The 27,987-nt window shown below is 47.0% G+C and overlaps 1 protein-coding gene across 1 annotated transcript in view; it reads left to right on the plus strand.

Annotated features, from left to right (window-relative positions):
- KLHDC4 (kelch domain containing 4) overlaps positions 1 to 27,987 on the plus strand; it is a 461,477-nt gene that overhangs the window by 187,425 nt on the left and 246,065 nt on the right. Inside the window, exons 6-7 of the mRNA XM_069636170.1 lie at positions 8,430 to 8,522; positions 9,054 to 9,213. Coding sequence (XP_069492271.1) covers positions 8,430 to 8,522; positions 9,054 to 9,213 — 253 coding nt within the window. The remainder of the gene's footprint in view (positions 1 to 8,429; positions 8,523 to 9,053; positions 9,214 to 27,987) is intronic.

The following is a 27,987-nucleotide window of genomic DNA, read 5'->3' on the forward strand; positions in this document are numbered from 1 at the left end:
CACTGTCGTCAACCTGCCATCCAAAGGCGCTCCAGCGCCGAAGGACTTTTTGTCGTGGACCGTGACAGCGCCCACAGGCGTGCCGAAACTCGCTACGCCATCAATACAGCTTCTGAAGCTTCACGGGAATCTTTCGGTTACTATTTCAGCAGCCAGGGACTCCAGAGACCCCTTTTCCCCGAGAGGACTATTCTGAGGCCCCCACCCTCTTTCTGAGCCCTTACAAAGGGTTTCATCCCCTTCTAGATAGCCCTTTTCACCTCCTGACCCTTCAGCTTCATCAGAATGGACTAGAGAGAGGTTTGAACAGTGTGTGGCTAAGATGGCTGAGTTCATCGACTTTTCAGACCAGTATGACAGAGTCTTGAAGAGACCTATCGAAGTGGACTCTTGCCCCATCCCCTCTAAATATCAAACGTCCTTCCCCTGGTGCCCAGTTTCCCTCTTTGGAGAAACCAAAGGGACACCATGATAATATCTTTGGGGATTATCCCGAGGCCCCGGCCCAGGATGTCTCTTCGGAAGGGTGTAACATTTATGACCAGGACTCAGTCTATCAAGTCCAAGGCTGGAATCGGGCGGAGCACCAACGCTTCTGGCACACACCGCCACATACCACTGACCCAGACGTCATCTGTCCGGATCCTTCTACTACTACTCCTCCCCAGAGAGCTTTGTCGCCAGTTGACGACCAAATGCTGTTCAACTCCCTCTTAAAAAGAGCAGCTGACCATTTTAAAATCGCTACGTACAAAGCTGCCCCAGACTCGGACTTCGTTGAGGACATCCTCAAGGAAAAGACTCCAGTTAGCCAACCCATCCACTTATTAAATCCTATTAAAAGACGCCTGGCTCCTTCTTGACTGTCCCCGTCCCTTACACTGGCAGTTGATCCCTGTGTGGAAAAATGTTCGCCCAGCCCACTCTCTCCCCCCTCTATATTAGGGGTCATGCCACACCGGACTCCTTGGTCATAACAACCACTCTCAAAAGGGCAGGGGTACCACTGTCCTCAGCAGAATCCCCTCCAGACAAGCACTGCAAAAAATATTGTGTTTGGTAAGCAGGTCACCGCCTCTGCATGCTCCTTGCGAACTACAGTGATGTTCAGTGGGGCCTTATACAGGAAGAGCTTCAGGAATTTCCAGAGTCTACCCGATCACACCTGCTGGTGGTCATGGTAGAAGGCAGACAAGTAACCCAGAATATTCTAAAAAACACTCTGGACTCGGCTGAAAACCGCTGGACGCACCCTTGCCCATGGACCCCTACTCAACAGCCATGCATGGTTAAAGAACGCGGGGTTGAAACCCGAGCCACAAGCCTCCTTAATTAGCAAGCCAGTGGAGGAATCCAACCTATTTGGAAAGGCAGTTGACAACGCCCTGGAAACGGCAAAGAAGAAGCACATTGTTTTAAAGTCACTTACCCAGATTGCGGCTAAACCATTTCACCAGCGCGGCGGCCCTAACGCCCGCCAGTCCTTTCGTGGCCAATCTGTCTCCTGCTCGCGCCAAGGTCATTACAGCTCGGGCGTTACCCCCTGGTCCTCCGGTCAGAGCACCTCTGGCAACTTCCAGTACCAGCAAAGAGGCTCTCGTAGGGGCAAAGGCAGAAACTCTACTCCCAGAGGCTCCCCCATAAGGGGTCGCCTGTCTTCATTCATTCATACCTCGGAGGGGATCACTTCAGATCAGTGGGTACCAAAGACCGTTGCCCACGGGTATTGTAGCTAGTTTCTCAGACCAACTCGCTACCACCCACCAAGAAACAGACGCCTGTCGCCAGAACACCTGCGCATCCTGCTGGAAGAAGTTCAGGTCCTGCTGGAAAAGGGCACTATCGAAGTCATCCCCCTTCTCCAGGTAAACAAGGGTATTTATTCAGTGTATTTCCTTGTACCCAAAAAGGATCTCGCCATGTGCCCTGTTTTAGACCTGCGCCCTGCAAACAAATATGTCAAACCTCAAAAGTTCAGGATGACAACACTTCAGGAGGTAATCCCACTAATTACATGGCCACACTAGACATGAAAAATGCATACTTTCATGTTTCAATGTTGCCAGCGCACAGAAAGTACCTCAGGTTCATGATGGAGACACCCACTATCAGTTCAAGGTTCTCCCCTTCGGCATTGCCTCAGCCCCAAGGGTGTTCATGAAGGTACTGGTGGTAGCGGCGGCTCACCTGCGCAGGCAGTCCATCCCAGTCTATCCCTACCTCGACGACTGGATCATAACTGGTGATTTGTGCGGAACATGCTAGACAAATACCCAGAAGACGCTATATCTCCTCTTCAACCTAGGATTCTCCATCAACGAAAGGAAATCCAGTCTAATCACCAGCTGGGTCAAACAGTTTCTGGGGGCTCTAATTCAGCCAGAAAAAGGGGTTGTCTCCCCCCAACCCCCCAACGAGAGGGTCCAAATCCTGCTGTTCTAGATCCCTCACTATGTTGCCAATCAGGTGACTGTACGCAAAGCCATGCGACTGCTGGGAATGATGGCTTCCTGTGTCTTCCTAGTTCCTCGCGCTCGTCTGCGCCCCATGCAAGAGTGGCTCTCGAGCCAATAGTGTCAGGCCACCGGCCAGTGGGACGATCTAGTGGTTGTCTCGGCAGCCCTCGTTCAGTCTCTGCAGTTCTGGTCAAGGGAAAACCTGCTGCAGGAGAAAACCTTAACCACCCGCAGTACAAGCTGCTTTCACAACAGACACATCTCTGTCGGGGTGAGGGGCCTCACCTCCTTCAACAGACAGCACACGGCGTGTGGTCTCCAGCAGTATCGTCCAATCACATCAACCTGTTGGAACTTGCTAGCAGTGTTCAAGGCCCTGAAGGCTTTCCAGACACACCTCCAGGGGAAGACAGTTCTAGGCCTCATGAACAGTACCATGGCCATGAACTACTTGAACAAACAAGGGGGCACTCACTCTCTAGGGCTATCCAGACTGTCCCAGAACATCTGGAAGTGGGCACTCCTACACATGTTCCTCCTCTCAAAACATGGGATCTCAATCATCTGCCAGACGTACTCGGCAGAGACTTCCCCCTACCTGTAGAGCATGAGTGACGGCTACAAGAGGACATTTTACTCAACATCTTTGCAGAATGGGGCTTCCCAGAGCGAGACTTATTTGCCACCCTGGAAGACACCTAATGCCTAGACTATGCCTCCAGATACCCACACAAGGGCTCCAAGGGGGACGGTCTCTGGATAACATGGTCTGGGAAAATTGCCTATGCTTCTTCCCCCACGCCCAGGAAGCTGCCATGTCTGTACAACATGCCTTCTCAAGATCAGGGACAGACACTACATCTATGCTCACAAACACTTAACTTAGCAGCCTGGCTCTTGTTACCTGGTGTAATACCAAGGGCATCAATCCTATTGATTTCTCCCATAAAGACATTGGGCCTCATTACGACTGTGCCGGTCCGGTAACAACGATGCTGGTTAGCCTACCGGCACCGTTGTTGCCGGACCGGCACAGTATATTTCTGCAGGCGGGTGCCATCCCACTCGCCAGGGTCAGCCCGGGCGGGTGGGACAGCACCTGCTCGCAGAGTTTCACGGAAGCACCGAGACCGTTATTAATGTGCCAGTGTTTCCGTGGTACCCATTCCCATTGAGTCCTATAGGACTCAATGGGAATGGGGATTTACAATTACCAGTGCCTGACTTCCCGGAATGCCGCGGTCGTAATACCCCAGTGTTACCAGCAAGCGTGGCAGCGGTAAATATTGCAAGTCCGGCGGCAACCCGCCAGTAGCTCCGGCAGAGTTACTGCCGGACTTGTAATGAGGCACATTGTCCTGTACCTAACTCACCTGTTAGATTCAGGACTGGCTTTCAATTTTCTAAAGGTGCACTTAGCCGCTCTTTCGGCATACACCATGTCCAGTGTTTCATGGTGGAAGATTCCTGTGATTAAAGCCTTCATGGATGTTGTTCTTACCAGACTAATGGGACCTCCCTTTGAACCATTGCACAAAGCTAGCCTTGAGGCATTTACCTACAAGACCGCCTTCCTAGTGGAAATCACCTCTATAAGGAGAGTTAGTGAACTGCAGGCCCTTTCAGATCAGGACCCCTTTGTCACGATTCACAAAGACAAGGTGGTTTTGCGTGCACACCCATCAGCAAAATGAGAATATAGCTGATTGTCTATGGCACCAGACCACAACTATTTTTTGATATTTTTAAGTCTAAGCAATTCTGCAACATGTGCAATGTTGTACTGTATGTTGAATTCTCAAGCTATGAAAAACATCTCACGTCCCGTGTCCTCCCCCGCACCTCCCCTTGTATTTTTCTTTCCTTGCCCTCCTTAACCCTGACCATGGTTTGTATTCGTTATTTCTTTATACTCAATGTACAGCATAACATTTTTCTTTGTGTTGACTAAATAAATGAATGATGTATTCATAACCTCAAATAAGGCCAGGCACAAACAACCAGAACCAATCTGTCACTTCCTTATTTATAGGGATTACTTTCTGATTCAGCACAAATCTGGTGCCTGCTTCATGTCATTTTTCTTCTAGGGTTTGGAACCTTGCCTTTTTTTCTTCAACCTCTACTCTTTGACTAATAGCCATTATTTCCAGACTTTCTGCCTGGAGATTTGTATTGTTAATTGCTGGTTCCTGATGCAGCTCCTTGTTACCCATTGAGTAGACAGACCAGTCCATTCTGGAACTTGAGGCTACACACTTCACCAAGTCCCCATCTCTTTCTGTCTCCATTGCTGGCCCCAAATTCTGTCTGTCAATTTCTGCCGTATTCTTTTATTCACTTTATTGATGTTTTTTTCACAACACCCTATTATCTGCGGTGGGTTTGATGCATTTCTTAAAAATGTCTTTTGATCTTATCATGATCTGGTGTTTTTGTTTCTTCGACCTTGCAATCTGTTGGGCTCTTTCAATTTATTTTCTTCATCTCAGCCCAAAAGTAGGGTAAGGTCTAGATATGGCCGGGGACTCTTCCCCAACACAATTTTCTGTGTCCATTGAGTTTGTAGGATTGAGGTCTGCGGCAGTCTTTTGTTAGATTCACCGGACGCCCCCTGGTAACTGTGTCTAGGACTTGACCACCCGCCGCCTCCTCCAAATGTGCAGCTTGCAGGAATTCAATCTCTTCCTGTGCCTCAATGTCCAACCAGCCTTGTTGTTCAATATCTGCACCATTCATAGCTCTTCTTTGCCCTGCCCAAGATGTGGCGATTCCAACACTCTCCCAGTAGAGTAGTACTTGGTATAATGTTTCCCCATTATCTTTCGGGAATGTTGCCTTTTCATTACAACTGTGGTTTGGAATCTCCTTAACTGCAGTAATATATCCCCTCAATGACTAACATTTTTAGTGTAGCATAGCAATCAATGTTGCCTGGTCCTCCATGTTGTCGTTAATAGACTCAAGAGTTTCAAAAATGGGGCATGGCAATAGTTAAGATTGACATAGCGCTACTTAAGTCTGGCATGGTCAGCGCCTCCCCAGGGATAGGGCCGTCTCTAGGTCTGGTCCCCCAGGTCCGCTGTTGTGATGAATACAAGCAGTCTGTTGACTTTGATGGTGAATTTGAGGTGGATCCACCACCCCTTCCCACTCCCTATTAGCTATTTTAACAGGTGGAATGTCCTTTCCGAGGTCCCCCAAGGTTTTTTAAATGACCTCTTTACTGCCTCAATTTGCACTCTTTCAAAGGTGGATTCCAGGCTTGGGTCTATTCTGCCTTGCTCAGTCTGTTTATCTGAGGTCATTGAATGGCCAGAATCGACCATTTTAATCATTATTTCGATTCTGGCAATGTCGCACCTTAGTGAGCTCTCAACCGCTCTTTCACACGCCTTTGCAAAGGCTACGTGACCTGGGGAACTGGTATGAATAGCTGATAATGCCCCAAAAGCCCAAAAGGCCCCCTCCAAGGGGCTATTTCCTCCCAGAACAATTTGCAAAGCATGAAATCCGCCGTCGCCATCAACCAGTGCGATTTGTCTAACCTATCCTCACAGACAATGGCCTTAGTAATCCCACTTCCCCCTTAAGATTGGGCAGTCAATGTTCTTCCCACTTAGTGTATATAGGAGGCCTCCTCACTTTCCGGCCTCACTGCTTGCATTCTTCGGCTGTCCTTAGGTTCAGACTGTGATCCCGCTTCAAATGGGACCACTTGCGCAGGGCTTGGCAAGATGTTTAAACCCTCCACAACTTAAGCGAGGGTAGCGATCCCAAGACTTCAATATCGCTTTCAGTGACCGCATCGATCAGCCACGAGGCTCGGAGGATCAGTAAAGGGATGGGCTCAACATGCTATTTCGACATGGACATACTGGGCACTGTATTCACCGTCAGAGGAACTGGGGGTACGGGAGACTACCTTGATTGGGCGTGTGGAATTAATGGAATAGTCGCACAATACAGTGGACGGTGTTCTTACCTTCCCTTCCTTTAGTCAACGGATCTGCCGAATCTGACAGGACTCCACCAAAGTCTCCTGCTCTGCACTTCATAAGGTCACTTCTAAGGCTAAGTCACCTCTAAGGCTAAGGCTGCAGCACTCCTGCATCTGCAACGGCAATAGCCCCGCACTGGTGCGGCTAATTTCCAGCTGACTGGCGAGGAACTGGACTGGGCACCGGCTGTCAACTTTTGTAAGTTCTCTTCAGGTGACAGAAACGCTATTGTATGGCTCCTTTTTCCTTTCAGCAAAAACACAGTTCACTGCACTGGAGGGGGCTTTAAGACGAGTGACTAGACTTGTCACCAGTCTCTGCACCTCCTGGCAACTTTTGTAGGTTCTCTTCAGGTGACAGTAACGCTATAACACTGTAGTGCGGCTCCTTTTTCCTTTGAGCCAAAAAAATTCATATATCAACCTCATTTTTATAAATTGAAGAGTGCAGTTGTACCTCATTGGTGTGAGAAACCTGAAGGTTTCTCACCTGCTAGTCCCCGGGGATCTGTCATCCAGGTGGCCAGGACATGGCCACCCGCTTTTGGATCCAGTTACTGGGGGTGGACCAGTACGGAAGGATCACCTGGATGATGGGTCTTCGGGGAGTGGTAGTGGGACACCAGAGGGTGAGACGCGGTATCCCCTTCCTTGTAACATCTTTTCCCCATCCTACCAGGTAGGATACCCAGGAACTCAATCCCCTCCACCCCCCCTTTCCTGACACAAGTTTGTCACGGACAGTTCACCATGAGCAACAACGGACTAACACCAGAGCTGTATAACTGACATGTCCCAACACCTTGGTCAGGCAAGGTCAGGCATTTACGGATCCTTACACATACCTGACTTCCATCACATGTCCCCACACAGATAAAAGGCAGAACACGAAAGCACACTCTGAGTGAGGCAAAACACACGAGGAAACAGCAGTTTCACTATGGCAATTTAATACAAAGCGAAAGACGGCGAGACTGGATAGGGTTGCAGGGAGGGAAGCACCCATGACCTATAAAGACTGTTACTTTCAGGAATCTTGGAAAGTAAGAAACCGAAGACCAGGAACTAAGGTTGATCAAACCTGTACTGTGTGTCGGAGGTACCCGGTGCTCTCCCATGTTGATAACCAGGAAGGGGACGAAAGAATGCCGCTGTGCTACTGTCCGTGGCTCCTGCAACAAGCGGCATCAATAAAGAAAGCACAGCCGGTGAGTCAGAGAGACTGATACCAAACCAGCTTGTGTTTTGAACCAAGGTTGCAAGCGGCAACATAGTAAAAAAGAGAACAGTGTATGAAGCGTGTGGGTTAAGCAACGCAAATGCAATTGAAAGCTGACGAATGCTGAAAGAAACAGTTGAACTTTATAGCTGAACTTTGGGAAACTAAGGAAAAGATACCATACACAGAGTGGTCCGGCACCACGTGGGTGCTGATTCCAAAGTCTCTGTTAGGTATCAAACTGATGCTGATTGTGAGAGAAATATTGAGATTGAAGTGGTCATGCAACAGGTCAAGCTCCTGAACTGGGAAAATTGAACTATATCCTCGTGCCGCAGAAGCCTGAGTGTGTGCTATGCTCAAGTGACCCGCCTTGCCCCGTGTTGAAGACGTGGGAAAGGGAGGCCAACAGCCCGAGCAACCTGACATGTTTTGTGAACACTTCTTTCTTTTTCATGAACATCACCCCACATTATTTGTAACTTAGTGGTAAGGATTGGCAATAGTTTTTTATTTTAGTATCGGCCCTTTTTATTTCACGAGACACCACTAGGACTGCATTATTATTATTATTTGATGGTCGTAGCTTGCTCCCATCTGTAGATTTAGGTTTATATAGGCGTTTATCACACCCTTGCAAACGTTCAATAAACACCTTTGAGCTGTGGTCACTTGGGCCTGTCTTACTATTGCCACCATGCGTTCCTTACATTGGAAATAAAATATTCACAAATGTCCGCTTTTCTTTTATCAGGGCTTCTGGTGGTCCCTCCGGAAGAAGCGGCCACCGTATGGTGGCCTGCAAGAGGCAATTGATTGTCTTTGGAGGATTCCATGAAAGTACGAGGTGAGTATCACGTTGCTTGTAAATAGACTTTTGGGAGCTCCCATCATCCAAGTGTCCAGTCAGGGGGTACATTTCTGATCGACCATCACATCTCCTAGTTCTGATCTTCCTGTAGCAGCAATCACTCTTATGTGAGCTTGTTCAATGATTTAGTGATCTAGTGTGTGCTCCAAACCTGATTGTATGTAGAATGTACTTGTAGAGCGCGAACTAAGGCCCCAAGGCGTTATTGCGTAAACAAGCAGTGTTTTGGGGATCTAGCTATACCTTTTAGGATTCAGAATTTTGGGCTTTCAGTTCTTCATTCCTGTGTTCATTGGGGTGGGATATTGGGATATCGGGAAGGGAGGTAACTTCCCAGTTAGCCTCTTCTTGTCAAGACTTAATTGATTAGAAGCGAGGTGTATCTCAATAAGCAACTAAGACTGTTTCTAACAGGTTGTCTGGCTGTTGTGGTGAATGTCGCCAGATCATTTTAAACCTTAATTTGTCTATATTTTTCTTTCTTTGTACGTTCCTTCGCCTATTCAGAGATTATGTATATTACAACGACATATATTCATTTAACCTGGACACTTTTAAATGGACAAAGTTGTCACCAACTGGTACAGGTCCTACACCAAGGTCTGGCTGTCAGATGGCCACCACTCAAGAAGGGAACATAGTCATTTATGGTGGATATTCCAAACAGGTGAGTGGCTCAGGATACGTTCGAGTTTACACATTTTTGTGTATTTAAAGTTATTACAAGCTTTTGTTTAGGCTCTTATAAGAAATCCTGAGTTTGGTTTTGCTGTTAGTCAAACACGTTCCTCTGAACATATTGGGGCCGTGTAGAAATTCACTGTGACTAATCATGCAACATATTTCTTTCTCATGGTAGACATTCATTAAAAACAGAAGTTCATTAGGACTGAAATATATAAACGCTTCCCAGTATTTAAAATGACTTAAAGCTACTTCATTATTTATGCTAATTTAGTCTGGCCACGTTTTCTTTTTGGCCTTCACAAAGGTAGGTCATATTATCTGCTTGCCTCGACTTGGGGGTCAAGGCAGTACCTCACAGCTCCACAACCCGACAGTGCTGAATTGTTCTTTCTTTAAAAAAAATAATAACCAAAAGACTAAAGATTTTGATTTCTGCTACCGTGGCCCCTATCACTTCCTGCAAACGTGTGAAGACTTGTGTCCGGTATTCTCTGGTGGCCCCCTTTTCTTTATAGATTCGCCAGTGGTTGCCATAGGTATACTAACTTATACACCAGTGGGCACTGCTCATGACGCGACATGTTCTGCTAGCAGGCATAGAAAGTAACCCTTAGAATTGTATCAGGCTTTGTTTTGTGTAGGCCCTCCTTTAAAAAGAAAAATACTACTTGCGCAATCTGGAGTATTCTTGTTTTTTTCCTTGGCTGTTTTTGTTCTTCATGCCCTCTGGGAAGTGTGAATATGTGCATGTCCTCTGTGTTGTCATGGGTGGTGTCAGTTATGATTGTTTGGTAACCATTACCAGTGATTGTCTGTTTTTTCATGTTAAGCACTACAACCATCACGTCCCTTCAACTCATGTTATTTTTCTTCTCGAATTTCTAAGATATCTATTACAGATGCTTAACCAGAACTGCACTTGTAATGATCAACGCTATCATAATCCTACTGTTCCAGTTTGCCTGGGGCTTGGTATTTGGTCATGCCCCAGCCACCTTTGAGGTCCGACATGCCCACACTGTAGCTGGGCATGGCACGCTCAGTGGATGCTTTACCCTCAAACAGCATGGCACGCTCAGTGGATGCTTTACCCTCAAACACTGCCACAGTGACCAGCACATATTAAGTGTAGCTCTGCTTTTCCTACTCTCTCGGGGTCTGCAAACCTGAACTCCGGTCTGCAGACGTTTTCCCAAATTGCCTGTTTTACTCCTTTTTAGCAGCATGTTTTACCCCTCTAGGTTATCCCTAACCCCTTTCGAAGTTAGGGGTAGACCTTAGAGGGCTGCTATATTAGCATTTTTGTTTTCCTTTTTTATCCGCAGACCTCCCCCCGTAAAGTATGCACGCCAAGATGTCTGGTGCATCAACTTTTTCAGTCTGTCTTAGTATTCAGAATGGCTTTCTTTGATGTAGCCAATCAAATGGAGTTTTACTGAAGGCTGCACACACAGACTGGTCCACATACCCAAATGAGCCCTTTGGGTTTGGGTTCTGTAATTCTGGCATGCTCTTCAGTGGATTGGTTTGTGAGTTCGAACTATCAATGACTTTATTTTGGTCATTTCTGGCTACTTGTTCTGGTGTTTTATTACGCACAACCTATTTTCAGCAAGATTAAAGGTTGAGTAGGAGTCAACACCAGCTTCTCATGCAGGTTTAGTGTAAATCGATCCGGCATTTTTTTGTTGTAGCAGAGTGTAAAATGTGCTATGGGAAATGTAAAGTTTGGGAACCACGTATAAATGTGTACCCCTGGGCTGCAATTAGAAGAGGTGTGGAATCCCCTCCACTATAACGGGCATGACCAGACTGATATGCAAATGGTATTTCTCCTCTATGTAGGGTGCAGTGACTTAAAACTTGGTTGTAGACCCTCCTGAGTGGGAAATCTCCCCTAGAACAGGTTATTTGAACCATGTTCGTTCTTAGTAGAGGGCCTCCCACAATGTTGTATATTTTTAAGGAAAAAATATTTTTTGGGAGGGCAGAGGAGGTAGTTGCATGCAGTTTGGTCAGACAGCGCCAGAGTCATTGGCTTCTGAAAAAAGTTCCTTCTGTGGGGTACCGAACTTAACCATGCCTATAGAATGGGATAACATCTATGCAAACAGTTTCAAGCGAAGCCACTTGGATGCGCTGTTTTTGGGTCGCAAGAAAACCTAATACAAAATACTTTTACATGACTTCTGCCATTATAGTTTTGCTAAATTTGGCAAAATTACGTGGTAGAGTATTGTAATGTGTATCTTGTCCTGTCCTGCTGGCCATGGATGCATGCTGGTAGAATGTTGGTAAGTGTGATGATTGGCAGCTCAGGAGAATGTTGGATGAGTGTTGTATCCCATGTGTGTGTCAGTTGGGGGCATGAGATGAAATGCAGCGACTGCACTATGGAGTTATGGGTAAGGGAACACTCCAGTTCCTCATGGTGTCAGCATATCTTCTCAGGGTTCACTTTTGTGATGCCAAAACTCTGGGGTAGCCTGCTGTTGCCATACCCAAAGGGTCCACAATGTCACTTGAATCCAATACCTGTGTGAGGATGGATGTATGGGACAGATTGGGGGGGAAAGGTGGGTGACTGGCTGCAACATTGAGGTCTAAAGTTATCGGAAATGGTTTTTCAAATTTTCCTCTGTAAACTGACATGGTTCCATGTGTTATTATCCCCGCAAAAAATCGCGATACAAAAATATTGCCATATTTTTGCAGCAATATTGAGTCATGGAGCCTGCAGGGTACACCCTTGCAACCCCTGCATTATTTTTAAATGTGCAGGGGACACCTCCGCAACCCCCGCTCCCACAAATTATCCCCCCCAAAAATATCGCCTAATGCGTTCCAGGCGACCATGTATACGGTGTTATTTTTGGTGGGGATAATATGTAGGAATACCACTGACATGTCACTTAAAATGATAGTGTTTGTTACTTCAGTGACGCTATCATATCAAGTGGTGAGCAAGTTATATGCAGAACATTCTTTCTAACCCAGATTTTAAACCATTTTGAAACATAGATTTTTTTTCTTAACATGTAATAAAGAATGGATAATATATTTATTATTGTGCAATAAAGCCATCTCCTGCTTACTTTAACATGTATAAACCACCTTACGGTTTATCATGTCACCCACCCCTCAATAGCATTATTAGACCACAACTTAGTTACCGTTATGAATCCAATATATCTATATTACATTGTCTGAGAATAACTCTTTTATGCAGGTTTAAGGTGGATTTCCCACAGTAAGAATACTTTTTCAGATGTTAATCACTTTGGCGCATTCAACGGACTTACACGAATCTCTGCTTTTTGTGCTCAGTTGCATCAAAACTAGCTGGACTTCTTAATCTCAAATCTGTGCAAGAAGATGGAATGTACAAGCAGAGCACCCAAATTTGTCTCGTCACGCCCACCATCTAGCCTGCAGGGTTAGTGCTGTACTTCTTTGTTCCGAAGGCAATGACCTCTTCCACACACTGTTTCCCCGGTCAAAATATTATTAGCTTTCTTACTCCATCAGCTCCTAATACTGGAACTTTGGGGCCTTTGCCCTATCTGTGTCGGCCCTGCGCATGTGGTCAAAACATGGGCTCAGATAGATCTGCTGAACCAGTGGCCATTTTTGAGTCAGATGACGCCACCCCCTCCCTATTATGTCCTTTTTTGGTTTTGGTGCATTTGGTGGCGCTAGCGCCAAGTAATGCCCAAAAAATTGGTACTGTTCAAGAGAAAAGGGGAGTTCGGGAGCAGTCTATGGCATTGGCATGGCAACTTGCTGACGCTTGGCGGTGAAATAGCCGAAGCACCATCAAGTGCTTGATTTTTTTCAAGGTGGGCTGTGCTTCCACCATTTTCGACAGTGCTTTAAAGAGCTCCTCAAGACGGCTCTTTTTGGTGCCTCCCCCTCCCGCTCATGTCTGCCGGCCTGCTGCTGTTACCGAGGAGCTGTACGAGCTCCCAAGTAGGAGCAAAATGACTGCATTTAACTAGATACCCTTTATATTTTTATTTGTATGCACCAATCCTTTTTGTCAGTTGAACTGCTGTCAGTTTATTAATAGGTGTGATTTCAATCTCAATCAATACATTGATTTCATAATCGGAGGTCAACAGACCTCCATGGTGCTGTGACCATGTTGTCCTTTCTTCGTTCCTATTTACAATCCCTGTCAAGAAGAGGCCTAGCAGAAGCATGCACACAAGTGCATTTCAAGCTATTACTCGTAAGGTGGTATTAGCTATTCATATTTTGACAATGCTACCTGCATGCCCCCTATGCAAAAATAGAGGGCGAGCCTCGGCGTCTTTCAATTCAGACTGTAGAATGCCGCTGAGCAACCAAAGTCCAGTCCTATGGGAAGTGATTGGCAATAGCGACTTAGAAAGAAGTGTGTCACATAATAGCAGAACTATACAAATATTAAGTAATTGATGAAAGAACTACGCAAATGACTGTCCCAAATAGGTGGTACAGTCAAGCAATGACCTCCTTCCAGTACGGGTGGTATGGCATTACCCAATTTGGTGGGGCCAACAGAGAACTGTAGAGCGCTGCACTCACTCAGCTTCAACTGAGTTGAACAGCTGCCAGGCTGACAAGTCGAGTGCTCTGCATGTCAACAAAGCAAGTCTGCCCCTGCAGGCAAAGCACATGCCCGAAACACCCATGCGCCTCTCTGGACATGGCTGTTTTTCCCCTTCGATCTTTCGCCGCCTTTGAGGCAGTGGCATAGTCGGTCCACATTCACAAAACGGGCACTAAGAGCAGTGGGGGTCCAAGGACAGAGACCGGGGCTGGTCTGGAGCTAAGCAGGAATGGGGACGTGCGCGAAAAGCTGCTGGGGATTGGTTCAAGTCTTTCTTTAGTCGGTGCTTGCTGTATGGACAACATTCTAATCCCTTATTACAGCCGGGGGGGGGGGGGGGGGGGGGGGGGAGGGAGTGTGTGTGTGTGTGTGTGTGTGTGTGTGTGTGTGTGTGTGTGTGTGTGTGTGTGTGTGTGTGTGTGTGTGTGTGTGTGTGTGTGTGTGTGTGTGTGTGTGTGTGTGTGTGTGTGTGTGTGTGTGTGTGTGTGTGTGTGTGTGTGTGTGTGTGTGTGTGTGTGTGTGTGTGTGTGTGTGTGTGTGTGTGTGTGTGTGTGTGTGTGTGTGTGTGTGTGTGTGTGTGTGTGTGTGTGTGTGTGTGTGTGTGTGTGTGTGTGTGTGTGTGTGTGTGTGTGTGTGTGTGTGTGTGTGTGTGTGTGTGTGTGTGTGTGTGTGTGTGTGTGTGTGTGTGTGTGTGTGTGTGTGTGTGTGCGCCACATCAGCGTCTTGGAATGTCACTGGGTGTCTGTGGCCTTTAGCCTTAATGAAGCCCATTTGTACCTGTCTTGGGTATCTAGCATTCAGGGCCATTGATCAAATGTCTATTCTCTGAGCAATCAAGGAGGAGACATGTTTTCAGTGTCACGGAAGCTGCTTTTGTGTTTGAACAGATGTGCTTCATTTTTTTGTGTAGACTCTTATGAGCTCGATGGGCGTTTCAGACCTTGACACCAAGGCTGCAAGTCCAAGAGGACAGCAAACGGGTGCACACGCTGTTTACACAATGACTGTTTCTTGTGGGGTTTATTCTTCTGTTTGCATATGTTGCAGTGCAAAGTACATCTGTTTCCCCTCGTTGCACTCTGCCCCAAGCTATTCAGATACCCTAACCTTGCCCCTGCAGCAAAGGAATTGGTGGCTTTTTAGTTAGCAGATGTACCTCCAGGTGTCTAATGATGTGGGTTTCTCTGTGGATTGGGGCCATTTGTTCATTAGACATGAGCGTTGAATTACTCATTAGATAAGTGTTAACCTTTCTGCGCAAACGTTCTAAAAAGTATAAACCATTAATCGCGTATTCAAGACATAGACGTCATCTTGCCTCCCCCTGTCCAGGTCTTTAATAATATTGCAGCTGGCAGCTTGTTTCACCCACAGGCAAAAGTGTTGTGTTGGCTGTCACTGATCAGGTTTACCATCAATAATGCCAGCTAAAGGCAAAGTGGCCTGGCACAAAACAGATTTTTCCCTCAATGAGGAAAGGGACTGCATGCCATGCCCATGTCTGCCAGCATTAAGACGTTCTGTACTCTTATGTTCCCGCCTTTCAGTTCCCATTGAAATCTCATGCTCCTTTTAATTATTTTCTTTCTAATTGAGGGACAGTTTAACTACATTATATTTATGTATAGAAATGTGGCTAATATATTTATACAATGAAAGTGTCTGTGTCCTACTCTGAACCACTCACTATTTGTGGTGGCCTCTGCATAGTATGTGAATCTAAAACCGCTTAAAGCTACAAAAATACTGTTATATGTAAGTAATGTTTGTGTCTGTGATAGCGACTCACTAGTATAGTTCAGGTTGGACTCCTCATAGAGTGACTTTTGAGAAGCTGATCATTTTTGGTGCAGTCTAACCAAACTGTACACGAAAAGTATCCACCCAACTGAATTTTTTTGAAGCGATCGGGACGTTCCGGCGGAGGCAACGTTCTAAGGGGGGTCAAAGAGTTGGATAAAGAATTGTTCTCACAGCAAAAATGGCTGGACGGTTTACACCAATCTTGAGCTAGAAGCTGTTGTCTGGGCCAACACACGATCTTCACTTGGTTTTGTGAAAATCTGTGCAGTGTGGGATTTTTTATTTTTGTTTTAAATTCCCTAAAAATGTGGTATGTCTGTTGGGTAAATTGATATTAAACTGACTCTAATTCAAACCCTAATCTGGGAATATGAATGGATGGCACATGCAGGTCTGACAAGTTTGGACCATCCTCAGTGCTCAAATCCGGCACCGTAAAAACAGCCATTCGATGGCTCCCTGGGGATTGTACTGATTCTCTTCTTTATAAAGCAAAAAGCAAAGCAATGTTTACCTGCCAGGGACTCGGGGGAGGGAACGGTCAGAGATATCCAAATATTTGCAGGTTCTGACACACCTTCGATTTGGATCGCAGGAAAACACAATTGTTGAGCCTTTTAAACTTGCCTTCCATTAAAAAGCCTTGCATGAAGCCTTCTGAAAAATATATCTAGCCAACTTTGAATATTTAAATTTGGGGGAAATTGAGAAGGTTTAAAGTAGGTCAAAATAAAACATTTGCTGAAGCTTAGCTCCAGAAAAACACTTTATAGATTGACATTGTGCTTGAAGGCCATGCTCGTTGGGCACTGCAGAGAGGGTCACCGTGCCCATAGGTCATTATTAGCAGGTAGCAGTGATGGCACGTCCGTAACGGGTGACAGGCTAGTACCCACCAAATATTGAAGTCCTGTCATGCAGAGAATTCCCCGTCAGTTAACCTTACTGGGACTGCTACTCCTGATAGCGCCAGAGGGCCCTGCAAGCTCTCAAGTAGGATGCAATTCTACATGGGGTAGCTGCAGGACCACCGTCCATGTAGCCACAAGGTGTTGCTATTGAGCCCCTACCCGTAAGAAGACACAATGTGTATTTTGAAGGTCTAGAATGACATTTTAAGGACAGCTTGGAGGTGGCACACTAGGAGCGATGTTCCACTCAATTCCTCTCTGCTGCCCCTGTATACCACTCAGGAGTGGGAGCAGAGCCAAGTCAAAGGAGCAGACAAAAAAAGGTACAGTGAGTGTTAAATAAAAATGGGTTTGTGTGTGCAGGAGTGTTTGTGTATGTATGCATACTGACAAAATCCCCTTCTGGTAACGTCTAGGGCAGTAACCTTTAAAAACCTCTTACTTACCTCCACTTGGCCACCCTTATTCCTCCATCCACAACCCACCATTAACAATTGGCCCTTTCTCAACCAATCCTAACTCTACACAGAATTGTTCCAACACTAGATAATGTAATAAATGCAGTGGAACAACCTTACATAGGATGTACTCATGACAAAGATGGTATACTCAATGCACCGTTATACAGACTTCAGCCCAATGCATGCTGTAATCAATGTAAGTACCTTCTGCAACTTATGTAAGCAATGCATGCAATCTATGTAAGCAATGTATGTAACTGAAGACCTATGCTAGCTAGCTATTGTAACGTTTGTAACTATCACCATTGCAAACTAATGTAACCAACTCTCTCTTAAGAAAAGTGCTTAGATGCCTCCGGGCTTGGTGCGCTATACAAATGATAAATAAACCAGGAAGGCTTCAGGCCTAATCAAGCTAGGGGATAATGTGCGTGTTGGCGCTACGGGGAGGATCCCTTGGTCCCCCTTTCTGAGTCTCCATTGCAAGCCGGAGGACATTTCCCATTGCCACCACAGGCACTCTTTCCTGCAGAGCCGGCAGTGCCTGCATGCTAGTTGCCACTTGGCAGGTGTAGTAATCCAATATAAATCTACAGATGGAAAGAGAGGGACCTCAATGAATATGGGAACCTCAACAATCGGCCATCCATCACAGAAGACCTCCACTTACATGCAGTTGGGAAACGATAGGGCAAGGGAGACTGCCCTAGGGATAGAGGAGGACAGAGACCAGAGACAAGACCATCAAGTAGTGGAAGGAGAAAATGAGTAGGATGGAAGCCCTCAGGAGGAGTTAGAAGAGGGAATACTGATAGATCAGGAAAGCACAAGAGGGCCATCATGGCCCGAGGCAGGTACAAAAGGCGGCAGTATTAACAAGCTTGTGGTGTGATGACAGGGGTGATCAAAGGAGGAGTAGAGACCTTGAGTGGGGCGATGGCAGGATCCCACATGGGGAAGGTGACCAGGCCTGTCGGGAGACCTTGGGGGCGAGAGCACATTAGAAGGGTAGTTGCCCCAGTTAAACCATCTAGCGAAGCTGCTACTGTGCCACTGGCCTGCTGAGGATGTGAACTGACATGATTTGGGAACCCCTTAAAATCTGCAGCAGCAGTTTGGAAGAAGGGTGAAGGAAAGCCTAAATCCCGGAACTGAAACTCTTAGTCGGGCCGGCAACCCCTCAACACCCCAACTAACTTGGATTGAGTTGAGAGGTGAGACTTTACCATGCCCAAACCATATATACATTATTTTTGTATTATGCTTTTGCCCTTTACATTCTGATTTCCTTATTGTATTGGGAAGGAAGGGTCTTTTATACCACATTTCAAAATTGTCCTGTGTGATCTCCATTCGGTTATATGACAGATGGCATTAGTGGAGGGATGCACAAAGGCTGTGACGGAGGCCCATCCCTAAAAAAAAAAAAAAGATATTTTCAAATGTCCAGCATTTCTCAAGTTCCCATGAATGCAATACCAAACTCAGCAAGCCCGGATTTCTAAATGATGGGTTTCGTAGACCACTCCCAAGAGGACAGGGCTTGATGTCGCCGGGCTGTGCATTACCTGGAGGGCCAGATGGGCGCTTTGCCCCAATATCTGTCCTGGCCATGAGGTATGGAAATAATGTGTGGGCTGATGCCATTGGTAGAGGCGATTTGTCATAGTTCCCCATGGCTTGGGAAGGCTTCTTGCTAAAGGAAGGGGACCTGATAGCCCCACTCATATTAGAGTAATAGATTGACTCTTAGACAGAAGAGAGCCCGGAACTGGAAACATCAGTTGGAGGGGAATCCGGGTTCAGGTCCCCCTTTCTCCCCAAGAAACCAAACTCCACTAGAGAAGTAGCACTGGATAATATACTATTAGGGCCCAACATAACCTGAATGTGGAGTCCAGGTCCATATCCCCAAGAAGAGTTCTCTGCAGCATAGTGATCCATTCCTAGGATTCGCTTTTAATGCCACCTTAGCGGAAAGTAAAAGGGTAGAAGGCCAATTCTTTGTGGCGAAAGGCTGACTCTTTTATAGAGTGACCAGTAATGTCCAAGAAGACGGATTTAGGCCGGCCCCCCTCCCATCTCTGGTTCACCAAGGGTCACAAAGCTGCAAGACCATGCTCTTAACAGGTTCCTTTGATCTGAGGTATACTAACACATCCAGAAATACTTCCTGAAGGGCCTGTGTGGCGAAAAAAAACTCCAGAAACCATGTGAGAAAAGCCCCTCTACAACCACTGCCCACTTTAGACGTACCCTTCTACGGGATGGATGTAATAGGACCTGTAAGCCCTTCAAAGACCTGGAAATACTACGTTTAAGTGATTGCAGATTATGTGTCTCGGTACCCAGAGCATTCCCCATAACATCCAACTCTAATCACAGTATTAAAAAAAAAAACCTGATCCCTCCGAAAGATATAATTAACACTCAGTGGACCACCTTTATAACCTGAGTCATGACTGACCTAAGGAAAGTGTTACATATAGACTAGCAACCCTCTATTTAACATCCACAGATTGATGCCCTAGTTAGTGCTAACCAGACCCTTAAGAACTTTCTCGAGCATGGAGTCTGGTATGGATTCCCATGCTCATTAATATTCCCTGCCGTCAGGCTGGGAATCCTTGGCAAAAAAGAAGGCATTTTCGTTTTAACCAGAAAACTGCTTGTCTCCATAATAACCAATCACTGTCCTTTGGGTCATACTGCCCCCAGCCAATGACAGCCGTCTCCCCTAAGCCCCACCCCTGGGTGCCATCTTCAGATTTGTACCACATGTTTCAATGTTGGGAGTCCTCTCACATTGCTACGTCGATTGTGATTTATTTCTTTTCTTTTTTTTTTTTCAATAGTTTTTGATAGCTTTTGATAGTTTTCATCAATCCTTTACGTCATGGAACGTCGCGGTTGACTACTGGCAGCAGGGACCCATTGTCGGCAAAGATAAGGTCATTGTCGCATCTTCTCTTCAAATTTTCAGTAGCCACCGGCTTGGGCCTACTTTGCACCTCCATGTCCGAGGTGGGCAAGCAAAGTCTCTTCAGAGCCTGCGAGAAATGTGGCCTGAAGAATGTATACGTATCAGGACTAACAGACTGTCCTACTGGATTGACCACGGGATCTGCAAAGTCCTCCTCACCACTAGAATTACTGCGCACCCCCAAAGTACCTTCCTCCTCCTCACCTGATGAAGTCGAATAGTTCAGCTGCTTTCTTCGGGTGTGTCCCGACGACTTCTTTGTGAGCAGATACGGTCTACCTCGAAAAGATGCCACCGTGACTCTATACAGATAAATTCACAATGACTTCTCTCCGCGACAGCCAGATAAGTTTCAGGGGAAAAAGCCACAAGGGCACAAACAACCCCCATGATGCACAGAAGAGGACTGTCGATAGGCTGATGCGTTGTAAGGTAACATGCAGAGATGGAATCCGAAATTCCGGAGGAGCACTCCAAATGACAGGTGAGCGAAAGCAGAGAAAACAGCCACAATGTAAACAGAACGTAGCAGGAGGAGGAAGGGCAGGTAACCGAGGAAGGGCAAGGGAATGGGAAACTGGTAGCAAGGAAGGAAAAGGAGCCGGGGAGAAGGAATGAAGCAGACTAAGACCGCAGAAGGAAACACAGAAACGAGTGCACGCAACACGGGAAAGCACAGTTGCAACGCGCTGAGCCGCCGAGTATCGAATGGTGAAATACTCAACAGGAGGCCATGTTGGGAAAGACTAGACCGCGGACTAGCGTTTCAAAGAAACGTGGCGGAACAGTCTAATGGCGTCAGAGTTTCCACCTCCGCCAGACTCGCCAACTGTCGTGACAATATGCCCCCTTCGAAGACCCCTTCCTCCCGGTTTACCCGGATGAAGTTTGTGAAACTGGATTAGTAATCGGGAGGGCATGAACTTCAGTTTCTGGTTCCCAAGTATCCTCTGATGAGGGATAGCCTTTCCAATGTATGAGATACTCAAAGCGCCCTCGATGGTACCGTGAGTCTCGGATTTGGGAGACTTTGTATTCATCCGAGGCAGAAGTGGGTTGGATCATTAATTTGGGTGCAATTTGCTTCCTAGTAGCAGGTACAAAAGGGCGTAGGAGAGAAGAATGAAATACCGGATGAACCCGTCTGAGGGTCTTTGGCATCTTTAAACGGTAGGCAACAGGATTGACTCTGGACTCTTTTTCAAAAGGTTTGATGTACCGAGGAGATAGTTTGGAAGGGCGAACCCAACGGGGCAAGAACTTTGTGGACAGCAGAACCTTTGTGCCTGTACCCCAAGTAGGCCCTTGTCTCTGTTTATCGGATTGCTCCTTATACCGTCTGCTGGCCTCCTGTAAGCTCTGTTTAGCCTAGTCATGAGCCTCCTTAAGCTGTTTGCGTGTAGTCTCCAAAGACGGGATGTTGGTCTCTTTCCAGACGGTAGGTATGATGGATTGAGGATGGAAACCATACGTACAATAAAAGAAGCTGATACCCGTAGCGGAATGCACCGCATTATTGTACGCCAACGCAGCGGTGGGAAGCAGGACTACCCAGTTGTCTTGTTGTTCATTGACAAAGCATCTCAGATACTGTTCCAGTGTTCCGTTGAGCCTTTCGGTCTGGCCGTTTGTTTGGGGGTGGATCTTTGAGAAGGACTTCAGCCATGATGGAGGCTGCCGGTAGCTTGGACAGCGGAGAGAAATGTGCTAGTTTGGAGTAAGAGTCAACAGTGACCATGATGCATGTACAACCCTGGGAACTAGGCAGTTCAACAATGAAGTCGGTAGAGATGGACTTCCAGGGACCCAAAGGGATCGGATCTTGGTGTAATAATCCCATAGGTCTTTGGGTGGAATGCTTGTTTGTTGACACACTAAACACGATTGTACGTAGGTCTGTGCATCAGTCTTCATGTTTGACCAATGGAATGAACATTTAAGCAATTCCAATGTTCCTCGTACCCCTTGATCCGGCGGTTTTAGAGTCATGACACCACCGAAGAACCTGTTGGCGAAGTCTTTGAGTGGGCAAGAACAGTCTTCCATGGACAAAGCATAGACCATCTTTAATGCTGACTGGCAGTCCACTTGCGTCCAGTGTTGACCCATTAAGAGAGGCTTCTCTCACTTCCTGCATAAAGGAGGTTATCATTGTGATTATTCGGGTATGTGGGAACATCATCTACTTTCTGTAGGTTGGGTTAGTGTCGTCTCGGCGGGACAATGCGTCCGCAATCTGGTTCTGAGTACCAGGTATGTAGGTTATGGAAAAATGGAATTGAGCAAAGAAGTGAGCCCATTTGGCTTGTCTGGTGTTGTAGCATTCTTGTTGTTTGAGGATTTGTAAATTCTTATGGTATGTACATATTTGGAAGGGATGAAGACTCCCTTGGAGTAGATGTCTCCACTCAAGGCAAGCCAGTTTCTTGGCAAAGAGTTCCCTTTCTATGACAGAATAGTTCCGTTGGCTTGTGGTCAAAGTCTTTGAATAGTAAGCCACAGGATGCTCCCGGCCTTGGTCCGACTGAAGGAGAACAGCTCCTACTGCCACCGCTGAAGCATCGGTCTCCAGGATAAAGGGTCCTAGTTGATTTGGCTGCTTAAGAATGGGTGCTGTACAGAAACTGTGTTTCAGGCTAAGAACACTGTTCTCAGCTTCTACTGACCAAAAAAAGGTCTGGAAGACTTTAACAAGGAAGTTATGGGAAGAGTAAATTGAGAGAACTCTGGAATAAACTTCCTATAAAAATGTGCTAGTCCCAAGAAATGCTGGATCTCTTTGATGGAGGTGGGTGACGGCCAGTCTAGGATGGCTTCGACCTTCTTGGGATCCATGGTGATTCCTTGCTTGGATAGAATAAATCCCAGATAGGACAAGGAGGACTGGGCAAAGGTACATTTCTCCGGCTTTACCAGAAGGTGGTGGTGTTGTAATCTGCGTAGAACATATTTAACTTGGGGGATATGGCCCTCTTGATTGTGGGAATACACTAGGATATCATCCAAGTAGACCACTGTGTTTTGCCCCAATAAATCCAAAAACAAATGGTCCATGAACCTTTGGAAGATCGAGGGTGCATTCACCAGGCCAAACGGCATCACCTGGTATTCATATAGGCCGTAGGGAGTGCGAAAAGCCGTCTTCCATTCATCCCCTGCTCTAATCCGGAGTAGATGGTAGGCATTCCGTAGATCGAGATTGGTGAATACTACTGAGCCCTGGACAGCTTCCAGAATTTCAGAGATGATGGGCATCGGGTAGCGGTCCTTGATGGTCTCTTTAAATCCCCTGTAGTCGATGCACGGCCTCAACTTCTTGCTGTCTCGCTTGGGGATGAAAAACGAGGCACCTGCAGGCGATTTGGAAGAGCGGATCAATCCGTTAGCTAGATTGTCATTGAGGTAGCGCCTGAGTACAGCCTTTTCTGACAAAGAGAGGGGATACATCCTTCCGAAATGGAACCAAGGCCTGAGGGACCAGGTCTATCCCACAGTCCTCAGGTCTATGCGGAGGAAGTGCAATGGGCACCTGTTCCTGAAATACTTCTGAGTATTCAGAAAAACAACCTGGAATACAATGAATGGAACTCTTCTCCATAGCGCATACCGTCTTTACGGTTTCATGTAAAGGTTCCAGTAAACGCTCCCTTTGACAGTACTTGGAGTGGAAGCTCAGTAGGTTGTTAGTCCAATCCACCGTGGGGTTGTGCTTCCGGAGCCAACTGATTCCCAAGATGACTGGGAAATGAGCAGCATGGATTATGTCAAACAGTATCGGCTCTTTATGTTGCTGTATAGAGACTTGTACAGCCTCGGTGGTATGGGTTATGAGTCCGAAGCATAAGGGAGTACCGTCCACCCCTTCAACTTTCTGGTCTTCTTTCTTGGCAATTCTGAGTAGACCCACCTTATCTGCCCACAGGGCGTCCAGAAAGTTTCCTGCGGCTCCGCAATCCAATAACGCCTGAGTGTCCACCTCTTTATCTCTGAAACAAAATTTGATTCCTATTACCATCAGGCGCAGGTCTTCAGATGTCTTTGCAGAGGTTACCGGGAGTGTGGTGTAGGAACAAGGAAGAGTCCCTCGGTAATCTCTCCTACCAACTACCGAGGGCGTTTGTTTCCCGACCTTCTGGGGGGCACATCTGGGCAATCCCTCAATAGATGATTAGCTGAACCGCAATACAAACAAAGGCTTTCATCACCTCTCCTTTTCTTCTCTTCGGCGGTCAATGGAGGTCTGATGATACCAATTTGCATGGGTTCGTCTCGGGCTTTCCGGGTAGCAGGTGAGGAGGCTGGAGTGAGAGTGTCCGGGAATGAGGTAGAGCTACGACTCTTCTTCCTTTCATTCTTCTGTTCGGTTAAGCCAAAATTAATCCGTAGAACGGCCGCTAGTAGATTCGAGAAGGAGTCAGGACGAGCAATCCTGGCAAGCTCGTCTTTTAGTTCTTCCTGTGGAAAATCGTGTACTGGGCCTGTTCTTGCCAACCAGCCTCAGTAGCCAATTTCTTGAAGGTGGAAATGTAGGAGAGTAGGTCAGAGTTCCCTTGACACACATCCAGCAAGTCCTCGCTGGCAATATGGGCACATTCCTTCCGAAGAAAGGTTTGTTTCAGGAGGTCTTTGACTGCAGCATAATCCTGTAGGACTGGGATACCAAAGGGGTTGCCCATGCCAAGGCGTTCCCAGTTAAGCGCGTTATCATAAAACCCACCTTAGCATGGTCCGTGGAAAAAGTATTGTCTAAATGTGAAATGTATATTGCAGGCTTCTAGAAATTCCTTTACCTTTCTTTCTGAGCCATCAAACTTCCCTGACACCAGGAGTTGAAGGGGGTAGATCCGTAGTCTGTTCTCTAGCGGCTACTCTCTGCTGAAGCGAGCATTGTCGGTCTTGAGTGTCTGGACCTCAACCTTGAGGTTCTGGACCGCTGCCACCAGCTCTTGTAATTGCTGTGGCATGACCATGTCTTCACTTTGGCGTTGCAATCTATCTGGACTAACAGTGTCCTACTGGATTGACCACGGGATCTGCAATGTCCTCCTCACCACTAGAATTACTGCGCACCCCCAAAGTACCTTCCTCCTCCTCACCTGATGAAGTCGAATAGTTCAGCTGCTTTCTTCGGGTGTGTCGCGACTTCTTCTTTGTGAGCAGATACGGTCTACCTCGAAAGGAAGCCACCATGACTCTATACAGAGAAATTCACGATGACTTCTCTCCGCGACAGCCAGATAAGTTTCAGGGGAAAAAGCCACAAGGGCACAAAAAAAAACACGATGCACAGAAGAGGACTGTCGATAGGCTGATCCGTTGTAAGGTAACTTGCAGGGATGGAAGGCGAAATTCCGGAGGAGCACTCCAAATGACGGGTGAGCGAAAGCAGAGAAAAAAGCCACAATGTAAACAGAACGTAGCAGGAGGAGGAAGGGCAGGTAACCAAGGAAGCTGCAAGCAGGGAGGAAGGGCAAGGGAACGGGAATCTGGTAGCAAGGAAGGAAAAGGAGCCGGGGAGAAGGAATGAAGCGGACTAAGACCGCAGAAGGAAACACAGAAACGAGCGCACGCAACTCTGGAAAGCACAGTTGCAACGCGCTGAGCCGCCGAGTATCGAATGGTGAAATACTCGACGGGCGGCCATGTTGGGAAAGACTAGACCGCGGACTAGCGTTTCAAAGAAACATGGCGGAACAGTCTAATGGCGTCGGAGTTTCCACCTCCGCCAGACTCGCCAGCTGTCGTGACAATACGTCAAAGATCGGCACCTCAAGTACCTGTATTGTCTGTATCCGGACCACAATGATGATGGTTGTGAGATCTGCTGTGGGTTCTCGGCGAAGAACAAGCAGGATCGTTATCGCAGGTTGGTGGCTTGGCTCAATTAGCATGCTTCCTCTGTGAAAGAGGTTGAGGTCCTTTGAGGATGCCCCTTCAAATGGGATGTTCCCTCCTACGTATTCCTTATCTTTGATATTTAGAATATCCAGCTTTGCTGCTTCAGAAAAAAGTCAGCAGGGGGCGCTGTGCGTCGATGCCTGTCGACTCGATGTACATTGGAGGCCTCCATCTTGATGTCGACATCACCGATGGTATATCTAGCATGCCCAGCTCCCGTTGGCTTCAGTTAGTTTTCCGCGCTTACGCTTCGGATACGGTACACTTCGTTCCTTGAGTTGAAAATCGTTGATAATTTCTTCGAGTAAATTCGTGAAGAATGGCTGCCTATCCATGATGGCCAAAGCCCTGAGAGAACGTAGAGGGAAGCTTGTGGCGGGTAGGACCCAAAAAACCCCTTCGACACAGTTGAAAAAACAAATAAACTTCGTACGAGTCGAGAACAGTTTCCCCTCGTCGCAAAAAGAACAAACCTTCCTGGTCACGTAGTGGTTCACACCACTCGTCGCCCGCTAGACACGGAAAGAAATGGCACCATAGATCGCCATCTTCCTCGTCTACAAGTCCCTCACCGGAATGGGTCGTTTGCTCCACTAAATCCAGCTCCTCGGCCCAGTGGGAAGAGTTCAGATTAAACATGTTAAAGGTGTTGGAGAACGCGGCCTTGCCCACCTCGACTACATCAAAAAGCCATGCTCCGGTTGAAAGACCTCATAAGCACAAAAGCTATGAGTCTTCGGACCAGGTGGAGTGGTCAAAGGATCCAGAGGAAAAGTCCCCTCGAGTACTGTATCATCAACGCTGAAAGACTCGACATCGACCCCATCAGGGTCGAAAGGTGCGTCATCGACGCCATCAGTGTTGATAACTTATGAGAAGCCATCTGCACTTTGAGCATCAACCTCCTCGACGCCACATGTGTCGAAGACATTGACGCAATCTTCGAAGCTGCTGACGTCGACCGTCTCGACGATTTTGGCTCCTTTGACCACTGATATGACATCTACTACAGTGGAAAAGACATATAATCCTTTGCCTAGGTCTGATTATTTCAAGTCCCTCTCCTCTATTTATGAGGATATAGAGGAATCTTCTGGTTTACAGTTTGGAACACCATCAGTGCCTGAGGCATTAATTTCAGAGGATTCTAGAATACAAAACGTACAAGAAGGCCTGCATGATGCTGGTGGGTTAGACACCTCAGTTCGGCAAGGCAGACCACGCAGAAGTGACATACAGGCAATTGATGCCAAGAGTTACGGAGTATATGGGGTGGCCGAGACAAACACCAGTCTTAGAGCAAGACGATTTAACTTGCATCTTGCACAGGGTACCACAAGAGGACCCAATTGTGCCTTTCCATCAAGCCTTCCAAAGGCTTGTGGCTACCAACTGGGAGGTACCAGAGGTTACTCTGGCTGTCAACAAGAAGTTGACTTCAAAATACAGAGTTTCAAGCTTGGATCCTTTTTACTTGTCCAAACACCCAACCCCAGAGAGTCAGTCTGGCTGTTCAAGCTGCCACCTTCACCAGTAGGCAGAATGCCTATCTTACAATTCCTCTGGATAGGGATGACAAGCGTTAAGACGCCCTGGCCAAAATTGTTTTTCGGCTGGGAGTATGGCATTGAAATCGGCTAATGCTACTTGCACATTAGCAAGGTTTACACGCACCCTTTGGGAGTGCATTTCCATGGCGGCTGACCATATTCCCGAAGGGCAAGAGTGAGACAGGTTTTTAAACATTGTCAAGGATGGGAAAGATGCGTTGTGCGAATCCCTGCAGACTGGTCTCAACTCTGCTGACAGTATCAGCAGAGCTATGGCAGCAAGTACAGTGAAGCGCAGATTTGCCTGGTTTTAGAAAGTCAGGAGTTGACCGAGACGTACAATCCAGACTTCTCAACATGCCCTTTGACGGCACTCATTTATTCAGAAGCAAGGCTGATGAGAGTTTGGAGAAGCTGCAAACTTCTAAGGCAGCAGCCAAATCCCTTGGTGCTGCATTCGGACAACCCCCAAGCCACCCCACGGGTACACCCTGGAGGGGTAGGTCCTTTCGTCACTAATCCACATTTGGAAGGGGCAGAAGACGGCCAGCTCA

This window comes from Ambystoma mexicanum, chromosome 1q (assembly GCF_040938575.1).
Source record: "Ambystoma mexicanum isolate Mex_15411 chromosome 1q, UKY_AmexF1_1, whole genome shotgun sequence".
NCBI classification, from domain to species: Eukaryota; Metazoa; Chordata; class Amphibia; order Caudata; family Ambystomatidae; genus Ambystoma; species Ambystoma mexicanum.